General features: G+C 45.3%; 1 protein-coding gene across 1 annotated transcript in view; it reads left to right on the top strand.

The window, feature by feature from the left end:
- LOC135393321 (uncharacterized) overlaps nt 1–24986 on the top strand; it is a 142194-nt gene that overhangs the window by 79106 nt on the left and 38102 nt on the right. The window contains exon 5 of the mRNA XM_064623792.1: nt 12553–12629. Within this exon, the coding sequence (XP_064479862.1) occupies nt 12553–12629 (77 nt within the window). The remainder of the gene's footprint in view (nt 1–12552; nt 12630–24986) is intronic.

Here is a 24986-nt window from a genome sequence, read left to right as displayed (position 1 = left end):
TCTGCAGGATCGTGCTCTCTGTCTCCAATGGGCATGACGTCCTTGAAGTGTATACTCCTCTGCTGTATCACTTGGACACGACATCCAATTGCAGTGGGTCCCTGGCCATTGCGGTGTTCCCGGAAATGAGGCTGCTGGCGCAGCTGCCAGGCGACCCAATCTAGCGTGTGGCGTTCGAACGCACCCCGTCTACTTCACAAGAGGGGATGCAAAGAGCACAATAAACGCAGCAGTGAAGTGTCTGAGCAGGGAACACTGGCGTCGATGCGTCCCATCTTCGTCACTACTGCACAAAGTGGATTCGGACCTGCGGTTTCTAATGCCTCCACCGCTCCCCCTAGCCGTTAGCTCCATCATTTACCTGGGGACCACTATCTGGCATTCATCTTTCTTCCGATAGAACGTCCCGTTCTGCCTCCCTTTTCTATGTAGCAAACCGCTGTCATCAACCAAGTAATTTTCGGACACGGAAGGGTCGCGCTCAAGTTCACGAATGATGTCCTTAAGACTGGTATCCTTCCTTTGCTCCTCCTTTGCTCCTCATTAGCCCTAAATGATTCAATCACGGGTACATAGTCGTTCACTAGATTGACATTAGCCGTATGGGCACGACTTAGGATATCAGTGTTAGAGGGGGATTTTCCTGATTTATGTTCTATTTAAAAATCGTACTCCTGCATTTGTAGGTTCCACATTGCAAACCGCGAGTTCGGATCTCGAATATTCATTAACCAGTTCAATGGCCGACAATCTGTAACTAGTTTGAACTTTCTCCCGTACAGATAACACCTGAAATGTTTCACTCCCCAAATCACAGCCAAACACTCTTTTTCAGTGGCGCTGTAGTTCTGCTCTGCTTTATTCAGATGGCGACTCACGAATGCTGCTGGGTGTTTCATATTGCCGTGTCGCTGAGAGAGCACTGGTCCCACCGCATACTGAGAAGCATCTGTTGCAAGAATGAACGGCTTTGTAAAGTATGGATATTTTAGCAATGGTGCTAGAACGAGTCGTTCCTTTAAATCCTCAAACGCAGATTGAGCCTCTTTGCTGAACTCGAATTTTGTGTTCTTCGATGTAAGCTTAGTGAGCGGCTTAGCAATTTTAACAAAGTTTTCAATGTGCCTGCGGTAATACCCAATAAGGCCCAAAAATTCTCTCACTTCCCTAATACTCTGGGTCACCGGAAACTTCTTTACTGCTTTCTCTTTCTCGGGATCTGGGTGTACGCCGTCGGCGGAAACGATGTGCCCCATATTTAACCTCAGCATTTACTAGGAACTGGCACTTCTTTGGCTTCACTTTTAGAGCGGCTCCCGATAGCAGGTGCGATACCCGCTCGACGTCTTCTAAGTGCTGTTCGAAAGCAGGGCTGGGCTGTAATACTGATATTTTGTATTATAATACAAATACATAATACATGACGGCAATGGGTATTATAATACAAATACATAATACTCTTGCGCCGAGGTATTATAATACATAATAATAATACATCTATGTATTACTTGAGTAATACTAGTAATACAATTCACTGGATTGATTGTGAGCCCGTTTTCCTAGTGAAGGGTTCTCCTTCATGCTTTCTTCATACTCAAGGTGTGCAGAGGGATTGACCCTCTGAAATGTAAAAAAAAAAGAAAAAGAAAGAAGGAAAAACGGATATCGTGCAAAAACGTTCTACGGATCCCGTTCACATGCGCGGTCAGTTTAACCTGCAGAAGAATTACGCGTCATCATTATTAGGGTGATGCTGGTTATGTCCTCACTTTTTCACACAACATAAATAAAAACAATAGAGATTCACTTTGAGATACCTTCAAGTTGGAGGTTGACTGCTTCGACGCACTGATCACTTTCGAACAGAATATTCATTTTGCCTTCAGTGTGGCAAAGACTTCATGTGCTTAACCACAAAAAACGGCCGTCCAAAATTGTGAATTTCTGACGCAAATTTGACGCCAAAATTGTGCAGTTCTGACCGGGCACGCTGTTAATGGGTCACGGCTACAAGCACCCTTCTACGAAGACATTGCACCTTTGGTGACTAAACATGAGGGGATGTCGTCGTTGTCCCGAAGAAATGCCCGGAAACGAGTGTTCTCAACTCTGAACTCATTGATCCAGTCCCGTGTAACCTGGGGGTAGCAGATCATATCCTCCAAACGCCCATTTCCACCAACGTCCCAATTCAACCAAAAGCTCATTTCCCCCAATAAAATATTCGGAGGTTCTGGGCTTTCGGTTGATCTGGGCATGCGAGTGGCAGTGACCCATATCCCCCAAATGATCTTTTCATCCAAGCGCCCAGAACCACCGAAAGCGGGATACTTGAAAGGACACGCGCCCACCGTTTAACAGGGAGAGGAGGAAGGGTGAGCGGTTCCCAACTATGCGGGAATCCGATGTACATCTCGAGGCAGAGTTAACTGGAACGCCACTTCGACTGGCGGAGCTAAACTCGGGGAGAGAGCAACCCTAGCGTCTCTTACGAGAAATAAAGGCAAATAGTGTTCCGACTGTCCCACTGTGACTGTGTTGCTGTGGAGGTGTAAGCCTTGCCATGAGCTATTGACTCGGCATTGCCCTTAGCTGTGGTTATCGTCGCGATGTTTGCTTGTTTGCGGCGATTATGTGAAGGTGTATGCCGGCTGATATCGCACGGATACGATGCCTTTATCTCATTGATACACGCGAAAGTGGTCGCGTTCGCTCAGTGGGGCATTTTCAGATTGGTGATAAAACAAATGAGGATGCACGGGGTCTAGTGGAATTTATTGGAGTTGCTGTCCACCTTTGCGCGTATCAATGAGATAACAGCATCGTACCCGCGTGATATCGGCCAGCATACACCTTTACATAATCGTCTCAAACCCAAACAAACATCGCGATGATAACCACCGTTGAGAGTAATGCCGAGTCAGCAACTCATACCAAGGCGGACACCCTCGCAGCATCATGGCGAGTGGTGATCATTTGGTGGCAACTTTTCTTTTTCCTTTCTTTTTTTTTTCTTTTTTTTTTTTACAGATCCCGAGCAGTCAAGCAATCTTGCATGTTCGCGTGGCACTTTCCGTGTGCCCGGAATTTCCCAGCTATTACTTTCTTCGTCCGGTCTCGAAACGATCGAGCAGCGGGTTGCCCAACTATATCCGGTGTCGTCAAATCCGCACTGCAACGGTGGCGAGTGCTCTCATTGGACCGCACGTCGAAGTTCACGTGATTTAGCGGACGACGGAACCCTGACGGAACCTGAAGACGGGCGACCGCGATGGCCCTAGCGTGATCCAAGTGTACGAACGCTGCCCTGATTCAAAAGGGACGAGGCGAGCCTGATCCTGATCCTAAAATCGCCAGATCCCTGGCACTCATGTTCGGGTGGACACTGTCACATGATCCAGGTCCGGAGCCGACCTAGCAATTTCCGAGCGCCAGGCAGTGTTGTAATTAAATGACCACCACAATTCGCCATAAGTAGGACAGTGGAAACATTATTTCTCTTTATTTCTCCTAAGCGCCGCTAGGGTGATTATCTCCCTGATTCAACGGTCGAAGTGGCGTTCCAGTTAACTCTGCTTAGAGCTGTACTTCCTTCAACTAGCAAGAGAGGGTCACGTGGTTCCTGGCTGCTGCTCATCTGGTGCTCGAAATGTTCTGTAGCATGAGGTATGCGGTCCGTCGATTAGCACAGCTTCCTTTGTTCCCCTGCTTACTAATAATTCTCCTTAGAGATGTAACATATGTGACTAATATAAATATAAAGCTTTTTCTAGGGGTTGTTTCAGCCGGTTAATAGCGTGTTTTCTGAACGTCTGAACTTTATTAACAGAACGCATAAAAGAAAAGTAAAGGAGGAGGTCCTTTTTGTAACCTTCTTCGAGACCTGTGAAGTGGGCGTTTGTTACTATATTTGCTTTCCACTATGATGACCTACACAGTGCTTGGAGCTCTGTCACTCACATGGAAAATATCTCTCTGTTCGGATCGGATCATTTCTTGTACGCGATCGACATCAATAATACCTTTCCTTTGCAAACTTCACTTCTGACTCAGTTGCAGGATTGGATTCCCGCACACCCAAAAACCGCTCAGCCTTCCTCCTCTCCCTGACAAACAGAGGAATCGTTTCCTTTCAAGTATCCCGCTTTCGGTGGTTCTGGGCGCTCGGATGAAAAGAGCTTTTGGGGGATATGGGTCACTGCCACCCGCGTGCCCAGATCAACCGAAAGCCCAGAACCTCCGAATATTTTTTCGGATGAAATGAGCTTTTGGTTGATTTGGGACGTCGGTGGAAATGGGCATTTGGAGGATATGGGGATAGCGGTCTTATTGTCAACCTACGGTCCGCGTGGCCGCATACCAGGCGCCTTTGTTTGTCACCAATGGGAGATGGGCTTCTTGGAAGGAAGATTACCGATCATCTGCACATGTGGCGCTTTTGTTAGGACCAAAAGGTGCACAAAAAGTATTAGGACTTCACAAGTAATATAATACATGTAATACCTCAATTTTGTGTATTATAATACAGATACAAATACATTTTTAGAATCAGTATTATAATACATAATACAGATACTCAAAGTATTACAGTAATAGTATTATAATACAAAGTATTACTATTACTGCCCAGCCCTGTTCGAAAGTAGGAGTGTATATAATAATGTTGTCCATGTACACGTGGCAAAGTTGGCCAGTTAATCCATCCTACACGACATCGGCTGTCCGCTGCCATACGGATGGGTTATTCACCAGGCCCATAGGCACGCGAGTCCATTGATAGTGTCCACTCGTTGTATTGAACGCGATCTTTTCTTTATCACGTGGGCCATTTAGATTTGCCCACTGATCTCGATTGTAAAAGGCTGGATCGCGGATAGGGAGCGCGAGCGTGAAGAAACCGGCCGCCATCTTACTGTACCCACAACAACCGCCGCAGCGATCACGGCAACTTCTTGCAATTACGGTCGTACCAATTGTACTGGCAAGGATGCAGGGCCTAAATTTATACAGGTGAGTCATTCTTTATCAAGGAATAAATAGGCGTCCATTCTGTATGTTTAGTTGACAATTATGAAGTGTTTGTTTGCCCAAAACGAGCACTGGATGCAGGTTGTTTGATCGCTCTTCCGAGGTTCAATCGAACACACTTGCATTTTACCAGGCGGCAAATGCAGTTTGAGTGCATAATATGCTTGGGAGAACGTGTTACACTACACTGGTAGTGTTGTCATCAATATATGTGCGAACTCTCGAGCGCTTTTCTGCATGCATTGCTAGCATGGTACACGGTGTTCTCTACGGAAGCGAGTGCACATTCATTTCTTTGAATTACCTTCGCGCACAAGTTCGGTATTACGCCATAATGAGACCAAGATTGTCATCCTTTTTCATGTATTGGTATTGTTTTGTGCCTTGGTTTGATTTGTGAGAAAGAATCCTACGTAACGATGGTGCGGCGCGACTTGAGTACCGCCTTTGTGTCTGAGCTATATCGTCAGCTTGTTGCGATAATAATAATTTGTAGCGTGTCGTGCTATTTGTAGCAGTTTTTAAGGCAAAAGTGGGGCTACTCAGAGGATCGTCTGCGCAGTGTGATGCGACTGAGTGTACATGTAAGTATCATGTTCCTCATCCACGGGTTTCTACTTTACAGGAAGGAACCACCTCTACAGTACACTCTCAGAAATTAAAACTTGTCAGGGAACTGTGATAATTGTTTCAGTTAATAGGCATGAACATATATGCTAAAGTAGAAAATTCTTGAGAATGCACTTCTCTGGCTACTGATGTTGTTTATATCTACTCTTGATCACATTCATTTATCACATATTATATTCTTATATATTATTATTCTTATATATATTATTATATTATCACATATTTGATCACATTAAATTTAAAATTCAGCATATATGAGAAAATATCAGGAGGGAAGTTGCTATTCATTGCTCATTCCAACCTAAAATTGAGTGCTACAAATTTAGAGAGTGTACCTGTCCATTGACATACCTAAAATATATATTGTCATTCTAGGAAGGTCACAAAACAATAAATGTAGTCTTTTGCGACCTCCCTGCACGTTCATTGTATCCTGAAACGCATAAGTGCAAGAAATAAATGTTGAACTTGAAAAATGTATATTCTCTTTACTCATCATCAGTGATCTTCTTTACAAAAGCATATCGTGTTAGACTTTTTTGTTTACGTTTCACAGACGGGGTACACGAGGGCCAAAATGACAAAATCACAACTGTTTCAAGCTCCAAATCGTCCTGTTGCAATTTGCAGACCATACGTGTGTAGTGCAACAGGGCCCTTGCACATCAAAATGTAAGATGGGAGTCACAGTTAACGCAAAGTGTTTCCTATGAGAGACTTCGATGCTGAACAAAATTGTGCAAACTGCGGAAGGTGCCATAGAAGATCTTCAGAAAGCATGTCTGGTCTCTCAACGGTGCTACGACGCTCCTTTTTAGATGACGATGATACTGATTGGAGTTTCAGATGTGCAGCTGCATTTTTTCGAACGTGCTCAACATAACAAGCATGGCAAAGTCAGCACTGGATAGCAGGCCCCCGTCCCTAAGCAGCTTTGCTCAAGCTGCAGTTGTATTCAGCAAAAGCATGTGAGTACTCGAGAAGGACATTCAGTTTGGCACAACCGCGCCTGCAAATAATCAGAACAAATGAAGGAAGAAACAAACAAACATAGAAGGGCTGTACTTCAAAAAGAGATAAGTCCTGTGTCTCAAGGAGGTGTTACCACTTTCTAATTAACTTAATTGATTAAGCTTGCATCACTACCTGGCGTGATCTAATTGCGTGAAGTAATTATGTGGGCTGCTTCGGTGTGTCCATATTTGTGAGGCAAGGCACCGCTGTCGTTCACTAAAAGACTCTTTCTGCGGCGATGCTTCATATAAATCATAGAAACGCATACACTGCTAAAACAACGGCTGTGATTCTACAGAACGATCTCTTTCTGCCTGCGAGTATATCTTTCCCGGACCGTTCGTTATGGAACAATTTTTGTCCAGAACGCAGCATGGGATATTATATACATGGTTGTTGTTAACCTCACATCGTTTCTTATTGAAATATTGGCTGGGAAACGTGCTGTAGTACAATCCCCAGCGCTGCACTGCAGTGACGGTCTAGTTTCGGAACGCAAAACATAACATAATTAAGAATCGAACGGCAGGACACCCGTGAAACACTGTTAGGATACATCAGTATACTGGCACCTTACAAAATTGTGTGATGACAAACAACGATCAACGCCTGCAGCGCAATAAATACTCACAATCTCCGTTGCCTCCCATTGTTTTCTGTGGGCACACACAGCGCTTTAGGGCCTCCCAACATGGCGGCCCGAATGCACGCCTCTCTCCCACGAGCCCCTCTCCCATGCGCGATCCAGCCTTTATACATAGAGATCAGTGGATTTGCCAGAACCCCGATGCCATATCCACTACCGAGAAACACTTAGCTGCTCCGAGCTGCGATAAGGTTCCCTGTATATTCGGCAGTGGATAGGGATCTAGTTTGGTCACGCTGTTTAACTTACGGTAATCAACAACAAATCGAAATGATCCGTCAGGCTTTTCAACTAAAAGAGCAGGCGCACCCCCATGGCGACTTTGAATTATCTATGATGCCGTTCTTCAACATATAGTTCACTTGTTTGTCTATTTTTCCACGCTGGGAATATGGAATTCTATAAGCTCGTTGGTATATAATGTTCCACGTGCAATGGGGCAGGGTACCGCGCCACCGCGGTACCCTAGAAATGATAGAACAGGTCTCCAAAATGGGTGGTTGGAAAGGTACAGAAGTACTGTGCATGACAAAATTTAAAATGGCAGGCGCTACGCAGGAATGTGTCGCATGATGAGACGGCGAAGGCAGCCGACACCTATGCGAGACCTGAGGAAATGCTTCTGAAGCGGTTTGACGTTGAGCCGTTCAGCTCAAAAATGCAAAAATTCATGAATGTTAGACAAAACACTGATGAAGATGTGCGATCATACGCGACGAGAGTGCAGATGTTGGCGCACGCAACGCTTAGCGACATTAATGGCGACATGAGTGCAGAAAAGCAGTCGATGAGAAAAGAGCTACTGCAGGATCAGATGTGCTCACAATTCACAAATGGCTTGAGAGATCCCGTTCGCAGATTTGTCTTGTCCCGCTGCCCTAAAGACTTTGCTGGAGCAGTTGATGTCGCCGCGCAGGAAGAAGCCAACGAGGCTTTGAGCTCGGCCGTAGCCCGCGGGCTGCGGCCGAGTGGTTTGCGGACAGTCCTGGTTTGCGGACAGTACGAACGCGAGCGAGCCCTCATGAAAACTGCTCTCCAACACGTCGATCAACGCCAGTTCGACTTAGCCAAAATTCTCGGGCCATGATTGGACCCCTCACATCTGATGCAAAGCCTACGAGCTGTTGCTGAGTTCCTCTCCAGCACTGGACTAATGGACGGACTCTAATAGGACACCTTTCCATCATCATCACTTTCTCATCCCTTCCACAAGCGCAACGGGGCAGTGTACCGCCACAACGGCAGTGAATGACCCATCAGATCATCATCCCATTTATGTGTGTGTGTGTGTGTATGCACGTAATGTGTATCAGCCTGTTTGTGTGGGGAAATGCTGCTCGTGCCACAGGGTAGGTCCGCGGATAATTTCGACCACCTGGGGTTCTTTTTGCATACCACAAACATATTTGAGACACGATGCTGGAAGCAATGTTTATCGCCCCCACACGCCTACCGTGCTCGGCCTGGCTTGAGCCCGGGATCACAAGCCAAGCTCAACAAGTCAACACGTTAGCGGCTGAACTACCGACGCGACAGTTGTTGAAAGGTGAATGCCGCTCGTCTTCCCAACGGTATACAGAAAGCGCCAGCGCAGTGCGGCGGGCACGCTCGCCATGCTGCAAAGGTGCAAGCCTTGGGCGCAGCAGCAAGATATATCTCGAATATGTGCTTCAAATGTTTCGCGCAGTGGAGAAGCCAGGGTAGGGCTGAACACCACATATCCCACCGACATCGATAACATATTACACTGTGACCGAAATCCCCACGCAAGAGGACCTAAAGAATTCCCGAAGCCAGTAAAACCTCCTATGGGAAAAATAACAGAAAGCTCTCACAAAAGCCATCTGGAAATATAGCACAGACAGAGAGAGAGAGAGAGAAAGAGTATTTGAAGCAAAACGAAATATCGCAAAGTACGCACTATGCGCGCAGTTTCCTGATGAATATGCCGTAACGTACAAACGATACATTTCTATGCACTATAGAAACCCCTTAAAGGTACTATAAAGCAATCGAGGTCGAACCTATGCATTCAGCATGACGTGAGAGTGCTAGACTCAAAGGTTCAGCACAACAGGTAATATGCGCAAGAGTTTACTCGAAGTATTTTTAATCGGTAAATAAAAACGCAGTCAAGAACGTCGGGGCGACGCCTGGTGGGAAGAAGTCCTCAATTTGTCAAGCAACCCTGTAAACAAGGAGACCGATAAACAGATGACTTTCCTGTTGGGATTTGCAAATACTACCTTTTGAGAAAATGTAATTTGTGTGAAGGAAAATAAACACGAGCCGAATCTTGCACTCAGTAGCTAAACGTCTATACCTGAGCCTTGTTTCAGCATCGTGGCGTTGCTATTATACGTCGCTCTGTTCAACCCATAGTCGTGCGCATGAAACATTTTCGCCGCCATACTTAGCGGAGTTGACGTTTCGTCGGTCTGCTTCGCCACAGTGTTGCCAGTAGATTTAAATTTGCATTTTTTTCGGGAGCTATAACGTCTATGTGAGCAAATTTTGCAGCTTTTTACTCCTGAGGACATACACAATTCAGGGCACACAAAACATGAGGTTGCACTTCGACTGCTTTATAGTACCTTTAATCGGTCCCAAAACACGAGCAAAAGCGTTCTTTTTGTTCAAATTCGATACTATACCGAGGGAGAAAAACTATGCATTTGCATGAAAATTCGCAGTCTAATTGTTGCACGAAAGAAATACCAGCTTCCGTGGCATAGTGGGTAGGATGATCGCTTCCCACGCCGAGACTGGGAGGTGACACGGGTTCGAACCCTGTCACTGGCTGTGCTGTCTGAGGTTCTCCCTGGGTTTTCCAAAGACTTTCCAGGCGAATGTCGGCACAGTTCCCCCTGAAGTCGACCCAGGACGCACACTAACCCCCACTCCTTCCTGCTGTCCTCTATCCACGTCTGTTCGCGGCGCTAACACGGAATTAAAAAAAAACGTAAAAGAAATATGAAAGTGACTGTAAAGGTTAGCTAGCTGTAGGACTCGAACCCGTATCCTCTGGATAGCCGGTCCAGGGCTCTACCAAATGAGCTAAGCGCTAACCCCCTCCCCAGTGACTTCCAAGAGTGCATCATTTGAAGGGACAAACCAGATTCACTTACTCCTCTTGCACTCTTACACGTTTTCTCACCCACACAGACATTCATAGGACGGGGCGACGCAAGTGGCATCTCCTCCAGCCTCAGAACATCAATTTCCATCGTGCTGAACAGATGCCGCTTGCGTCGCCCCATTGTATGAATGTCTGTGTGAGTGAGAAAACATGTAAGAGTGGAATGAGTGAGTGAGTGGATCTCGTTTGTCGCTGCAACTGACGCACTCTTGGAAGTCGCTGAGGAGGCGTGTTGACTGGTGTGTTCAGTGACTTCCATCTTTCATCGTTAATTTCTTAAGCAATTTGAGGCTTTGTCTGTATTTGGCCTGTTCAACAGTTGCCGCTTGCGTCGATCCCGTCGTATGGATGTGTGTATGAGTGTGAAAAATGTAAGAGTGAAGGGGGGGATGAGTGAAAGAGAGTGGTTGATTTGTCCCTTCAGATGCCGCACCCTTGGAAGTCGCTGGGGAGGTGTGTTAGTTTAACTCAATTGGTAGAGCCCTGGACCGGTAATCCAGAAGATGTGGGTCCGAGTCCTACAGCTGGCTACCCTTTTCGGTGACTTCCATCTTTCAACCTCGAAGGGCCCTTGTGTACTTACAGCCGTTTATTAGAAGAGCTTGGCCATTGGGAGGTGCCTGTCTCACAGCGCGCTATTTGACTCATATTGATGTATAGCACACAGGAACAAGAACTGAAGAACCGGACAGGACAAAGCGCTACTACCATCAATGCCAATCAATACCCATATATTTGCGGCCCTCGGTGGCTCAGTCTGCGCGTATCAGCCTGCTGATCCCAAGATCGCGGATTCAAACCCGGTCGAGGACAGTGGCAATTTGGTGGAAGGGTACACGTTGCTTAGACACGCCGTCGCCCGCTAGGAACGTTAAATGTGGAGTGCCGTGTGTCGCGATTATTGTGGCGCACGTTATAAAATCCCTCAGGTGGCCAAAATTAATCCACAGACCCCGGACCACTGTGGCGTCGCTTATGATCGAATTTTCTTTAACAACAATATATTGTCTCATCAATATGAATAACTACCTGCTGCCCAGTTCCTTCCTCTTGCGCCATGTGACGTCACACAATGGGCAGCGCCAAGATGAGTGGCACCATTTTGAACCAGAGCTAGCGCGTTGAAATCTCCCATTCTGCCATTTTGGCGCAGAGGTACAGCCTTGAAATCCCCCCCCCCCTCTGCCACCGCGGCTCGCCTTTCGTCCCTGCCATCTGGGCATAGCGATGACGGCTCTGACGTCACGAAGGGTCCCGTCTCCGGGCGGCAAAAGATAATAGAATAGCCAAACCAGTGTCCTCACATTTACAGATCTGCATGGAGATCTACAGATTTTCGGCAACGTCTATAGATCTATAGATTATTTCTGAAATCTACAGATTTTTTGACTCCGTGACGAAACATGCCTGAGCACGGGCTACACAGAATACACGAGAATACATAACGATCGTTATGTTAACTGTATGCTCCCATGCCACCGTGCCCCATGCTTAGGCTTGTTTCACCATGGATTTCATGAACCAGTCAGCCTAGCTGGCACGCGTTTTCACTATGTTGCCAGATTTTTGGACAATCGTTAAAAAAGTTGTGATGAGAAATCCGAAATACGCCTCTCTCGAGTGAGAAAACAAAAATATTTTAATTTCATGTTTGTTTCGTGGTGTGCATCTAAAAAATGACTGCTAGCATATAATTTTTGATATTTCGTATCACTCTTGGCACGGAAGCTGTTCTTATTTAATCACACGATGTAGATACTAATCACCGTGGTTAGACAGCGCTTAGGTATTGATTTGTCTGATGATAAATTCGCCGAAATGAGCTGTTACCGGTATCACATGGTGATGCTTTTCCCACTGTCTATGCCGTAATTTGCTTTGTGTTTCACGACCAACTTGCCTACGTGTCATAGGGTAAAATACATTTTGCACGCACTCTTCTATGACCGGTGCACTTTAGTATTGTTTTATTGGTTACGTGAGCTTTAGTAGGACAGCAGTTGCCGGGATTCGCCATAAACACACCGCGCCCGTCAACTGTCCAGTCTTCTGCCAGAAGATGGCTCCTGACTTGCACATTTTTACATTACTGCAGATGGAGCTTCCACTGTATGCTGTAAAGATCCCTGCCGGAGCAGTGGTAGAAATCAGTGGAACGACAACAGCTAATGCGTATGTGACCTCTTTCATGTCTCTTGGCGAGCATTGCAATTTGAACGGGAGGAAATGAACTGCCTTCGTGTAACTACCATCATCGTCACCATCCAATAATGATAATAACATTAGGTACGTCAGATATGGTGGTTAAGTGTGACAGCGGAAGGTGCTGCTTTATGGACCAAGAAGCGATGGAATACTAAGGGCTCCAAAGTTCGCGCCCTGACGATGACGATCTTGATAATAATAATAATAATAACAACAATAATAATAATAACACCCTTAAGTTGTTCCAAAAACACCGCTTTGTAAAGCAGTGCTATTACAATCATCTAACTAACAATATACAGTAAGGGCTTAGACCTCAAGGGTCATATATTCATGAAATGCTATGCATACATTTTCCACGGGTCTCCATATCCACAGCCACCGGTCCTAATGGTTATCCATAAAATACGCGAAATCTCGTAACTATGATTTCTCTGGTGAAAACCATACTATAGAAAAGCAGAGACAGATAATGGGGCACGTAGAGCCCCGGAACATGCATTTGTTTTTACAAAGTGATGTGATCATATAAAGTTAAGAAACTGTCCCGCAAAATATTTCCTTTGGGAAGCGGGAAGTTCCAGAGAAAAGTTGTTCACAAGAGTGCACGGGGCGGTAGCGAAGACGTTCGGTTTCTTCTGGCGTGTTGTGACGTCAGATCATCGGAGCACTTTTATTGGCTGCCGCGAATCGCTAGACAGCGGGAGCAAGGTCGGCCGCTCTGCGTCAGACTTGGGACTTGTCTGGCGCCAAGTACAACCTAAAAGCGATAAAACCCCGGTGCAGGGGACACAGAGAGGCAAAACAGACGAGGCACTGACTGACAAACAACTTTAATGGCAGAGACACAGCTTAAATACACCAACTGCACCCCCCCTAGTGGCACACCCCCAGTGCACACACCCCTAGTGGCAGCCAAGGCCTTGGCTGCCACTAGGGGAAGGGTGTGTGCAGTTGGTGTATTTAAGCTGTGTCTCTGCCATTAAAGTTGTTTGTCAGTCAGTGCTTCGTGTGGTTTGTCTCTCTGTGTCCCCTGCACCCGGGTTTTATCGCTTTTAGGATGTACCACCAAACAGCCCGGTTTTTATCGCTTTTTAGCCAAATACAACAGCAAGAAGAGATAAATAAAAATAAAAAGAAGGCGCGTGTGGTTTCACCATTGGTCGAGTGACGTGACGTAGTAAAGCTAGCTACCGAGGGGAAGATCTTTCTCGTTGTAACGCTGTAGTGAATCGGGCAATTAAATATAGAACGACAACCGCTACACAACTTTACTTCCAACTTCTCTTACCCGACATCATTCAATTGAGGAGCTTTCTGATGCTTTTGCGCCCCACTCGTACTTTTGTATCCCACCGAGTCGTATATACTACTCGCGATATCCTCCTTTTTCTTCTTCTTATTTTTTTACTCTTCCAGCTGCTTCACGACTAGCGTATTCCGGCTGCCTTGCGCCTTGAAACCCGAGGATTTTCCCAAAAAATATATCCTATATGGTTTCGGGACTTGAAGGCAATACTGCAAACCTACTGTTGGCGAACTCATTATGCAGGACTGTGGAACAATTACGAGGTGTTTAACTTTTCGCATTGGTGTCAATAATGAACGTTCCTTAGCTGCCTCTCAAGAACCCTAGGAAGCGTCCGCATATTCCTTTCCTTGCACGGTTTCGCTAAACGTGATTCGGTTGTAGACGCCTGTGACACACGCGCCAGAGCTCTGTAATTACATTGATTTGCTCTTTGGATGGCCTTTGCTTTGATGGCTCTTGAGAGCCTTTGAGCCACCCCATCAGCCACCCCATCGTCCCCTGCCACTTTCTCTTTTCCTTTTCTGCTTCTTTTTTCTCTTTTTCTGTTTCTTTCTTTCTTTCTTTTTTTTTTCTCTTTTGGGAATAGCAAGTCGGCCTTGGCCTGTCTGACCTTTCCCCCTTTCTTTATCTTTAATAAACATATCCTCCCCCCCTCTTTGGATGGGTATTGGAAGCGGCGATCCGAACGTGTAATAATAATAATAATAATAATAATGTTTTATTGGTGCCCAAGAAGGGTCGTGACGACCCTAATGTTGGCGCACACAAGTACAATACAATGCACTACAAATAGACACAATATACATACAAATACAGTAATACAACATGCACTAACAACAAGACACGATCTACGCGGTCACACACACAAAAACAAAAACGAAAGAGACTGTACATGAAGAAAAAAAAAATACATGACTTGAATTGAAAACGAGAAAAGAGCACACGCACATTGTAATGTGAGAAACACATGCAATCGCACTGCAACAAAAGGGAAATTAGCTGAAAAAGTCAAAGCAAAGAAATCTCCGAAAAATGAGAACAGATATGACACCTAAATAATGTACATGATGCTGAAAAAATATCAAGAGATGAAGGAAGCGAGTTAAACAAGATTTGGCATCGTGTATGGGGGTCATTAGGACAGCAGTTGTTGACATAGAACGTTGGGGGGTTCCGCAGAGTAGCACGCTAGAGACAAAAATTTAGGCGGCCTAACAGGAAAGGGGAATCAAATATTGAGTGCACACATTTATAAAGAAACATCATGTCATGAATGTGGCGGCGGTTAACAAGAGGAAGCAAGTGCAGGTAATTTGAAAGCTTGTCATAGTCATACGATAAAAATGCGGGGACATTCCGCAAGAAACGCGAATGAATAATATGAAGTGCCCTCTTTTGCACAGCTTCAAGACGTTTGATATCGGTGGCACATAAAGCATTCCATACCACTGACGCATATTCAAGTCGGGGAAGAACGCAAATTTTGTAGAGAGTAAGAAATACCGTGTGAGAAGAAAACATTTTACAGCTGTAGGTGAGCAAACCAAGCATACGCAGAGCAGCAGAACGAATTGCTCTCACATGCTCATGAAATTGAAGCTTCGCATCAAAGACAACATCGACATCACGAATGCCGTCGACTCGGACTATTTCGCCATCAGAAAAGTACTGAAATCGGGTTACTTGGGGCTTGCACGTGAATGAGATAACTTTAGTTTTTGACGTGTTGATTTTGAGGAAACTAGAAATACACCAAGAAATAACACTGTAAACATCCTCCTGAAGCAGTAAGCAATCAGAAGACGAGGTTATGCTTTTCATTATTTTGAAGTCATCAGCATACTGTAGCATGGTGGAATGTTTACACAAGATACAAGATCATTAATAAAAATATTAAACAGTAGAGGTCCGAGATTTGACTCTTGGGGTACACCAGACGTAGAAACATAGGTATCACAGTAGGATCCGGACACACACACAGAGTATAAGCGATGCCGTAAGTACGAGGCAAAGAAACATACAAGAGAGTCAGAAACACCATATAAACCAAGCTTACGAAGGAACAGATCATGGTTAAGTCAAATGCTTTCGAGACGTCAAAATAGATTACATCCATTTAACCACGAGAAAGAACCGCTGGGGAACAGAATGACATGAATGATACAAGATTTGTGACTGTTGATCTCCCAGGCATAAAGCCATGCTGACTGTCTGCAATTTTGCGCTTAAAGAATGAGGACAGATTAATATAAATAATGTGTTCAAAGACTTTGGAGCAGGCGCATAAAATACTTATAGGTCTATAATTATAGTAACAATGTTATGGCTGCCCGATTTATGGACAGGAATGACCAGGGAAGACTTCCACGGTTGTGGAAAAGTATCACGTTTAAGAGAATGATTAAATATGAATACGAGCACAGGCGAAAGGATGTCACGATAAACTTTAAGGAAAATAGCGGGGATACCGTCTGGTCCCGGTGTGGTTGTGGGACTTAGTTTACGAATTGAATTGTGGACATCATTCTCAGTAATAACAAACGAGGACAGATGATCACCGTGCATTTGCGTAAAAGAAAAGGCAGAAGCTGTGCTGGCCGAGTCATCAAACACAGATGAAAAGTGTGACGCAAGGCTATTTGCCACGACAGGCGGATTGCATTGCATCACATTACCGTCAAACAGAGGCAGGTGCATAGAGGAACAGTGCATAATGCATTCTCACGCTTACATTGTTTATGCCAGGTCCAAAAATTACGAGGATTGCTTTTTACGTCATCTTGAATCCCTTCCAAATACGCATTACGGTCTCAGTCAGCAGACTTCTTGAAGTGCTGCCGAAAAACAGCAAATCGTTCATAGTCAAACGCCCTTCCAAATTTCTTAAATCTTCTATGAAAATATCTCTTTTTGCTAAGATAACTGCGTGTGAGAGCAGAAAACCAAATTGGGTATTTGCGCCGATGTGGTATGGTATATGGGACAAACTCAGAAATAGCATTTCTAATAATGTTGGTGAAATTCAACACTGCATCATCAGGATCAATACAGTTATACACAGAGGAGAAATCGTATGCCGCAAAATGGTACAGACCAACATAATCTCCCTTACGGAGATCCAGTCGAGGGGTAGATGACAATGAATGTACGCGCGCGCGCAAGAACAGAAGAGAGAGGGGAGGATAGTAAGTGTCAACCGGAACAATGGGCGAAACTGAACACTCCAAAGAAACATCAAAGTTTGAAAACCACAAGTCTAGAAAATTACCATCCTTGTTAGGTATGTTGTTCAACTGAGCTAGTTGATGAAAGCGCGTAAAATCAAGAAGAACATTTCCCAGATGAAACGCAGAACAATTACGTGACACTCTGTCATTAATGCAGTCAACACCAGGAGCATTGAAGTCACCAAGAATTAGAACTTTGGAATTAACACTCATAAGCTTCTGCCCTATTGCGAGTAAATAGTCTTCAATAACAATTACATTAGAACCTCGAGAAAAATAATGCACACCTATTAAGATTCTGTCGTTATCACGAAAGCAACATTCAAGCCAAACACATTCCGGTACAAGTTCCAGATCAGAGCGACGAGATACATTGAAATGAGACCGAACAGCAATAAGTGAACCACCACCCCTCTCATTTTGAGTTTGACAGCGATCGGACCTATGAACAGTATAAGACGAAGGAAAAAAAGAGGAACTGGGTATACCTGGCCACAACCATGTTTCAGTGAAGCATATGACATCAAAACAGCATTCAATCACTTCATTAAAACACACTATATCTTTTGTCCTAAGACCCGGTACATTTTGATAATGAACGCTACACTGAGTAATGTCAAACTGGTTATGCGGAAGTGAGCCCATTTTCACCTGAAAGACACAAACAAACTATTGTGCGGAGGTTACACGTTGCTCTGCGTCATCACTTGCAAAGATCATATGGGGACGCAAGGGACCAGTGAATTCGCGGAATAAACAGACTTCAAGCCACAGATTCGCGTCCATCAATTTTTCAAAATCACTATCTTGGCAAGAAATGTGAAAGGAAGCATAGGCAGGGCTACCAGTTAGCAGATTAGTACATATACCGGCAATTCAATGGCATTGTCCCGCAAGAAAGAGATTATGTCTTCGGGGCAGGTAGAGGGACAAAGGCGTGTCACAAAGGGCGCCTTGCACGCTGCATGCGATCAGCAGCAGAACTTCCAGCAAGGGTAAAGCAATTCATCAACAAGCATCCCTGGCAGGAGGGTCTAGGTTCGATTCCTGGCGTTAGCACGTAAATCATTTATATATAAGTTCGTTATCTGGAGGAATGCGGTCCATGTGCGAAATAACAAGCCGGCATAACGTTTAACTGACCTTTCTTCCTTTTCTCTAATAAATATATCCCCCCTAATCCGAGATCCCGTGCTCGCCGTCCGCAGAAATCGCTCGTCACGTGACATAGTGCAATCCAGTCGTTCGAGACGCACCGTATAGCGGTGGTGATGGAAAGGCTCACCATTGTCGGCCTTACAGAGGTCGTCAACGCCACGACTTATGCCCTGGGGGAATGTGCGTCCTGGGCCGACTTCAAAGACTAACATATGTCAGAAAGCGTCTGAAGAAAACCCAGGAAAAACCCCATACAGCACAGCCGGCGCCGGGATTCGAACAAGGTTACCTCCCAGTCTCGACGTGACATCGCCAGCACACTAACCACTGAGCCACGGTAACTAGAGCGGAAATGCTCTATGCAAGTAGGTCAGCCTTTCGCGCAGCCTCTCAACTTTTCCCTTTCCCGTCGTGCACGTACACGTAGTCGTAGAACGGTCTCACTGAATCGCTCTCAAATAAAGTGCCACAACAACTCCACGTGAGGTTCACGTTGCTTCATCTGTTTCACCATAGTGTTGTGGCCCGTCGGCGAATGCCCCCTTATTAATTCTTTCTGAGTACACTGCATACACTTTGTCACATGTTTTCTCAAACATTTCTTTTACTGGGAGGTACCCGGGTTTGAACCCCGATGCCGGCTGTGCTGTCTGGTGTTTTTCTTGGGTTTTCCTCAAACGCTTTCAGACATATGTCGTCACAGTTCCCTTACAATCCGGCCCAGGGCGCACATTCCCCAGGGCATCAGTCGTGACGTCGCCAAACTACGTAAGACTGACAACGGCGAATCCTTTCACCATCACCACCACCAACCTTTTTTTTTCTTGTATGAGCAGAGACGTACTGTCGTAGCGTATTCCCAATACAATTAACTGCCATTTCTCGGTCGCGTCTTGCTGTAAGCAGATGAAACTTGGTACGCGGATTGGAAATGCTCCTGACCTGCATCGTCAACATTGACGTGCTAACGCTTCTTGTGAAGGACACGCCGCTTTATGTAACTTCCACAAAGCCTTGGCTGCTAAGCGGTCCACAAATGCAATCTTGACGACAGAAACTTTATATCTGTATCATGCACTGAAATTGTAACCTGCGCGGGAGCGCTCGAAATATCAACATGAGTGACATTTGACAGCGTCAGCTAAACGCTCGCGTTACGCGACCCCCCCCTCCCCCTTTGCTGAGTGTAATGCAACCACAGGGTGGCTATATTCGTTCCATGTCCAAAAACTCGATGCGTCGAGAACAGGGGTGGGAACGTGTCTATTGGGAAGCGAGGAGCACCGTGCTTCCCGCTGTCCAATAGGCGCTTTCCGCTTACTTTTCTCGCCTGTGTGGGATCTCCAGCTTAGAGGTACGCGCCACGCCGTTTTCACCTGGGCCGCCACCCTCTTCTGCGGTGCCGCTGCCAGTTGTGAGTAGTAGGGGATGGACTGTCATAGTGTACAACGCTCAACTGGCCTGAACACGATTTCATTAGCAATTAGAGCTAATTGGGACCCCCCACATTAATCAGCATCCTCCAGGGAGCCACCACACTAATTGGGGAGCATCTAACTCGTGTCCAGACCAGCTGAGCGTTGTGCAATATGAGAGTCCATAAAAAAGAAACAAGATAGAGATAGAGTGGAGAGAAGGAGTTTAGTTAAAGATCAACGGCGCCATCTTGAAGAAAGCGGTCCAAAACGGCCGCTGACCATCGCCGGGCGACGGAGCACAGAGGCACGTTGCAAAGCATCGCAGCTATGACCACAAGTTCCGGACATCCTGTGACGTCATCATGACACGTCTGGGCAGGTTAGAACCGCTCTGGACATGCGAAGAGAAAAACACTCGTAATACAGAGGCTGGGAAAGCAAGAGTATAACCATCAATAGCAATCAACAAAAAGAATGTTACACAACAAATCATCCCACAACAACAGGAGCGCAGAATGATGTGACTGCACCATCCGAGAGCCAGGCAGAGAACTGACTCGTAATGGTTTTTTCTCCTGTATAAAGCCCCACAGCTGCAGCCCCTAGCGGTTACTTTCTCAACTAATCTCACGACAAAATTATTAAGAATCACGCCAGCGCTACTCCCGTTCCCAAGGCAGAAGAAGAAGATAGAAAATGGCGGGGATGCCCGGACAACAGCAACCAGCACCCGACGTGCACGGGCATGAAAATCGCAAACAAAGCGAGGACAAAGTTGACGAAAGCATTAGTTACAACACAAATCAGCTCACCACTACAGTAACGCAGGCCGATGCGACTGCTCCATCCGACAGCCAGCCAGAAACTGAGCGAGCGCAGGGACTGCGGAGCAACCGAGCACACGTCTGCTCTCTGCGACAGCCAGCGAGCAACTGACTGGGGCGTCGCGCCGCGGCAGCTACGCATGCGCGTGCTCTTAGCGCCCTCTGCGGCGACCACCTGCGAGAGGTTAAGAGAGAAGAGCATTCCTGCGCCCTCCTCTTGCGTTGCTCATTGGTCGTGACGTCATCCCATTGTCCCAAGGCTACACCGTTTTTTTAACACGGTCGATACAACTGGACAATGTCCACCTGCAACGAAGCCATGGCATAGCGTCATCATGCAGCTACGTGGCTCAAGGACGCATACGCTCTAGACAGGGTACCTATTATTTATTGAATCACTATCCCAAGATTATTTCCTTTATTCTTCTATAACGATTGCATAGGAAACTATTGCAGAAGTGCACCATGCATGAAAACCGATCGTAGGAATTCCAGTCTTACTAAATGAGACTTGCGAAAGAACAAAATATCCTAACACGTAACTCCATCAATGGCTAATAAGAGGACTAGGCACTCAACAAATCAACACATAGTACGGGTAACAAGGAGCGCAGAATGATGCCTCTACTCCATCCAACAGCCAGGCATGGAACTGAATCGTAATGCTTTTTCTCTTCTATAAAGTCATGCATCTGTCCCTCTTGCGGTTACTTTCTGAACTAATTTAATCGCAAAATTATTAAGAATTGTTCTAGCACTATTCCCATTCAGGGCAGCACTATCGACATCATCAAGACAAGAATGTTCCTTGTCAAAAAAGAAAAATACAAAGCGTCAACAAAGGAAAGCATGCATGTCGAGGCACGTCAGGACACGTCAGGACAAATCACACGACTGCTGGGCAACAGCGGAAAATAAACACTTGAACAGAGTGAAAAGGCACTCACCATCATCGGACACGTACACTATATTCCCTCATTGTAAATCCGCTCGCCACAAAATCCACCACAATCGTCACACACCCTTCACCAGTGACGAACCACACATCCGCACCCCATCAGAGGCACACGGAACCCCACCGAAGCTACGCTCTTCCACTGACGGCCAACGCAATTGCTAGGAGCAGAATTAACGTGTCCTCACCCGCCAGTGTCCAAGAAAGAAGTGAATCCTTGCGCCCCCTACAGGCCGTGCTCATTGGTCGTGACGTCATCCTATTGTCTCAGGGCTACACTGTTTTTTTCCACTAATGCTCCTCTGGACAATGTCCACCTGAAACAATAGTGTCGCGGTATTACGTCATCATGCAGCTGCGTGGCTCAAGGACACGTACGCTCTAGACAGGGGACCTGTTATTTATTGAATCACCCGCCCAAGGTTATTTCCTTTATTCTACTATAATGATTGCATAGGGAATTATTGCAGAAAAACACCATACATGAGAGGTGATTGTAGGAATTAAGCATTTCATTCCCAAAGTCTTACTAAATTAGACTTGCAAAAGAACAAAATATCCTAACACCTTCAATGCTTACATACAACGAGGTAATCGAGACATGTCCATCCATTCCGAGGGCCAGGCAGCTAACTGAATAATGTCGCTTTGTTCCTCGACTGGATAAAGCCATGCACCTGTCCCCCTTGCGGTTACTCTCTGAACTAAATGAATCGCAAAATTATTAAGAATAGCACTACTCCCATTCAAGGCAGCACTATCGACATCGTCAAGAATGTTCCTTGTCAAAAAGAAAAAAAACTACATGTAGAAGGAAAACATGACAGAACAGGTCAGGACATGTCAGCGCATGTTTGTCAGACAACAAGCGGGAAAAAAGCAAAGAGAAACACTTGAACAAAGCAGAAAACCAACATCAAACTATTTCTAAGCACACGCACTCCTCTTATTCAAAAACAGTGCTCATCATAAATCCGTCCAGGACAATACACACCATTTTTCTATTCCTACACTTTTTTCCAGTAACGGTCAATGCATTGCTACAGACTGCGTGACGTCATCACATCCTGTCTGAAGAAGACAGCGGCAAAGACAAAGACTCCTACTATTTATTGAATCGCAAGATTATTTCCTTTGTCCGATTCTTAATGAAGTTCACTTTTACAATAAAATTCAACAAAAAAAGCACCGTGCATATTAGCGATTTTCACCCCAAAGGCTCATCATGGTCATTAGAATCACAACACCAGTAAACTACCACTGCTCTTTTAAAATAATAAGTGAGACCACTCAACATCATCACCAGGCTTATGTATTACATGACACTTTCTATGCTCCTATACTCATTGTCTGAGGCTACACCTGCAAGCAAAAAGGCGCGAAAGCCGGGGGGCAAAGTTCCATTCGCGCACGACAAAGCACAAGACAGAACGCCTTTGCGGGAACGTGATGGCCTTCCCACCATATTAATGATCTTCTATCTTGCATTGCAGTTTAGAAAAACTACTACTACAAAACTATAATTTTAGGAGTCTATTAAAGTTCTACTTTCTATGGAAACTATAATTGCCCTATTACTTGGATCGCTATTAATGAAGCGCTCCAACTTTTTCTCTCTTCCCATTTCAGCCTTGTCATGCAGTGAAGCAGACTCACATCCAAAATAATTAATTTACACTGAGGGTGCCGTGCTTCAGAAATTCCTATCCTGCGCTCAGATGCAAGCATTTCTCCACGGATATCTATAACAGCTTACTTCTTCAACAACAAGACAGCAACAAGATATTAGCGAAGGGTAAAAATGGCAACACTACTGAACAAGTCCAGACATGCGACATCGCATACAAAATACTACTCATGCGGGAAAAGGCCTAAGCCTGCGACAGAAAATCATAGAGCATACACAACTCCATTTTTCTATTTCGCGTAAATTATACGCTGTCTGCTTGGAAAACGACGTACAAAGTTTCTTAGTGAGCAGAGAAATATAGGAATTTCTACTTCGTGCTCAGATCCCAGCATTTCTGCTCCAAAACCTATGACTGCAAAATTAAGCACTGCTTACTTCATCAAGATATCGAACACCCAACAAAATCAAACAAACAACCCCACTTCCACAGATAAAACACTCTTGAGCTTTTACCAGGAGTCTTTCTTCTGCGTAAAAGTAGAGAAAATAAAAAAGAGCAGCGAAAAATTACACGCACTTTTGCTCGCATAGCTATAAGAGAAAAAAATAAAATAACGAGGCACACGCAAATAAACTGTGACAAAGATACCCATTTCTGCTATCAGATAATTATTGCATAATGCTAAATACTCATTTGCATTGTCCCTGCGTGAAGAAAACACAGAAATAGGACACACAATTTATCTTAAGCGACCAGGGAAAGTCACTTCTACTCGGACAGCTTAACACCATAAAGTCTGAATTTTTGCAAAGAAACCAAAGCTTGAACAGCGCTACGAACGTGACAGATACATACTGACAAACAAACAACAACAGGGCCGGCGTCGGGCACTCATAAAATACCCTGCCCAAAACACAGACTTCACCAGGTTCGCGAGGCAATTCCATTAAAAACGCTCGCCCTATCCTACAGATAGCAATGCAAACGCGACTAATACCCTTATTTTTTAAACCACTATTTCACGCAATAGTACATAAATGTATCACTCGTGTCACATGAAAAGGTAAACAACTTACTTGTCAAGTGGGGTCCCAGCGCGCGCGCACACACTCACATTTTCACACTCACAAAGACAAATTCTATTCACAGCCACATGAATTCATATTATTCCTCACGTCAATAATTATCCAACCAGCATCAAAACGGGGGGAACGCACATATGCGCGAACGCAAAACAATAGGCCTTCGTTCCGGATGTAATAGGATATCACCAGTCGACCGTCACACAGCAAAAAAGAAACACAGCATCGCAGGAATGCATGTTCGCTATACATCCACGAAGAAAACGGTGCCGTGCTTCTGCGCAGCGATCATTATACAGGAGTGAATTCACTTCATTTTCCTTTTGTTTCCTTGCACCCATATATTTTGCAAGAATATTATAGAGCAGAACGGGTAAATGTGAACATCATTCGCTACACACTGTAGCTCTCATCATTTTTAAACCAAACAACTTAACGTGTGTTCATAGGGCTTCACTAAAGTGATAAAACAGTGCGCTCACTCGGGGAATTGCGCACTTCGCGCGTCCAAACCGCGAGAACGGGCCCATGCGCGGCTCGTGTGGGGCACGGTTCGGGCGCACTGTTTTATCACTTAAACAGCAACACAGCTGACATTGTAGTACCATCGCGACAAATCTTTTATTCCGGCGACAGCAGAATGTATTCAGAGAAGGCTTTGGGTGTGTAAAGTCAGCCCAAGGCGTGTTGATGGGAGCGCACTGCTCTGCTGGGTAC

The sequence above is a fragment of the Ornithodoros turicata genome, chromosome 4, assembly GCF_037126465.1.
Source record: "Ornithodoros turicata isolate Travis chromosome 4, ASM3712646v1, whole genome shotgun sequence".
Classification (NCBI taxonomy): Eukaryota; Metazoa; Arthropoda; class Arachnida; order Ixodida; family Argasidae; genus Ornithodoros; species Ornithodoros turicata.
Note: the sequence above shows the minus strand (reverse complement) of the source record. Positions and strands in the feature narration are given on the sequence as shown.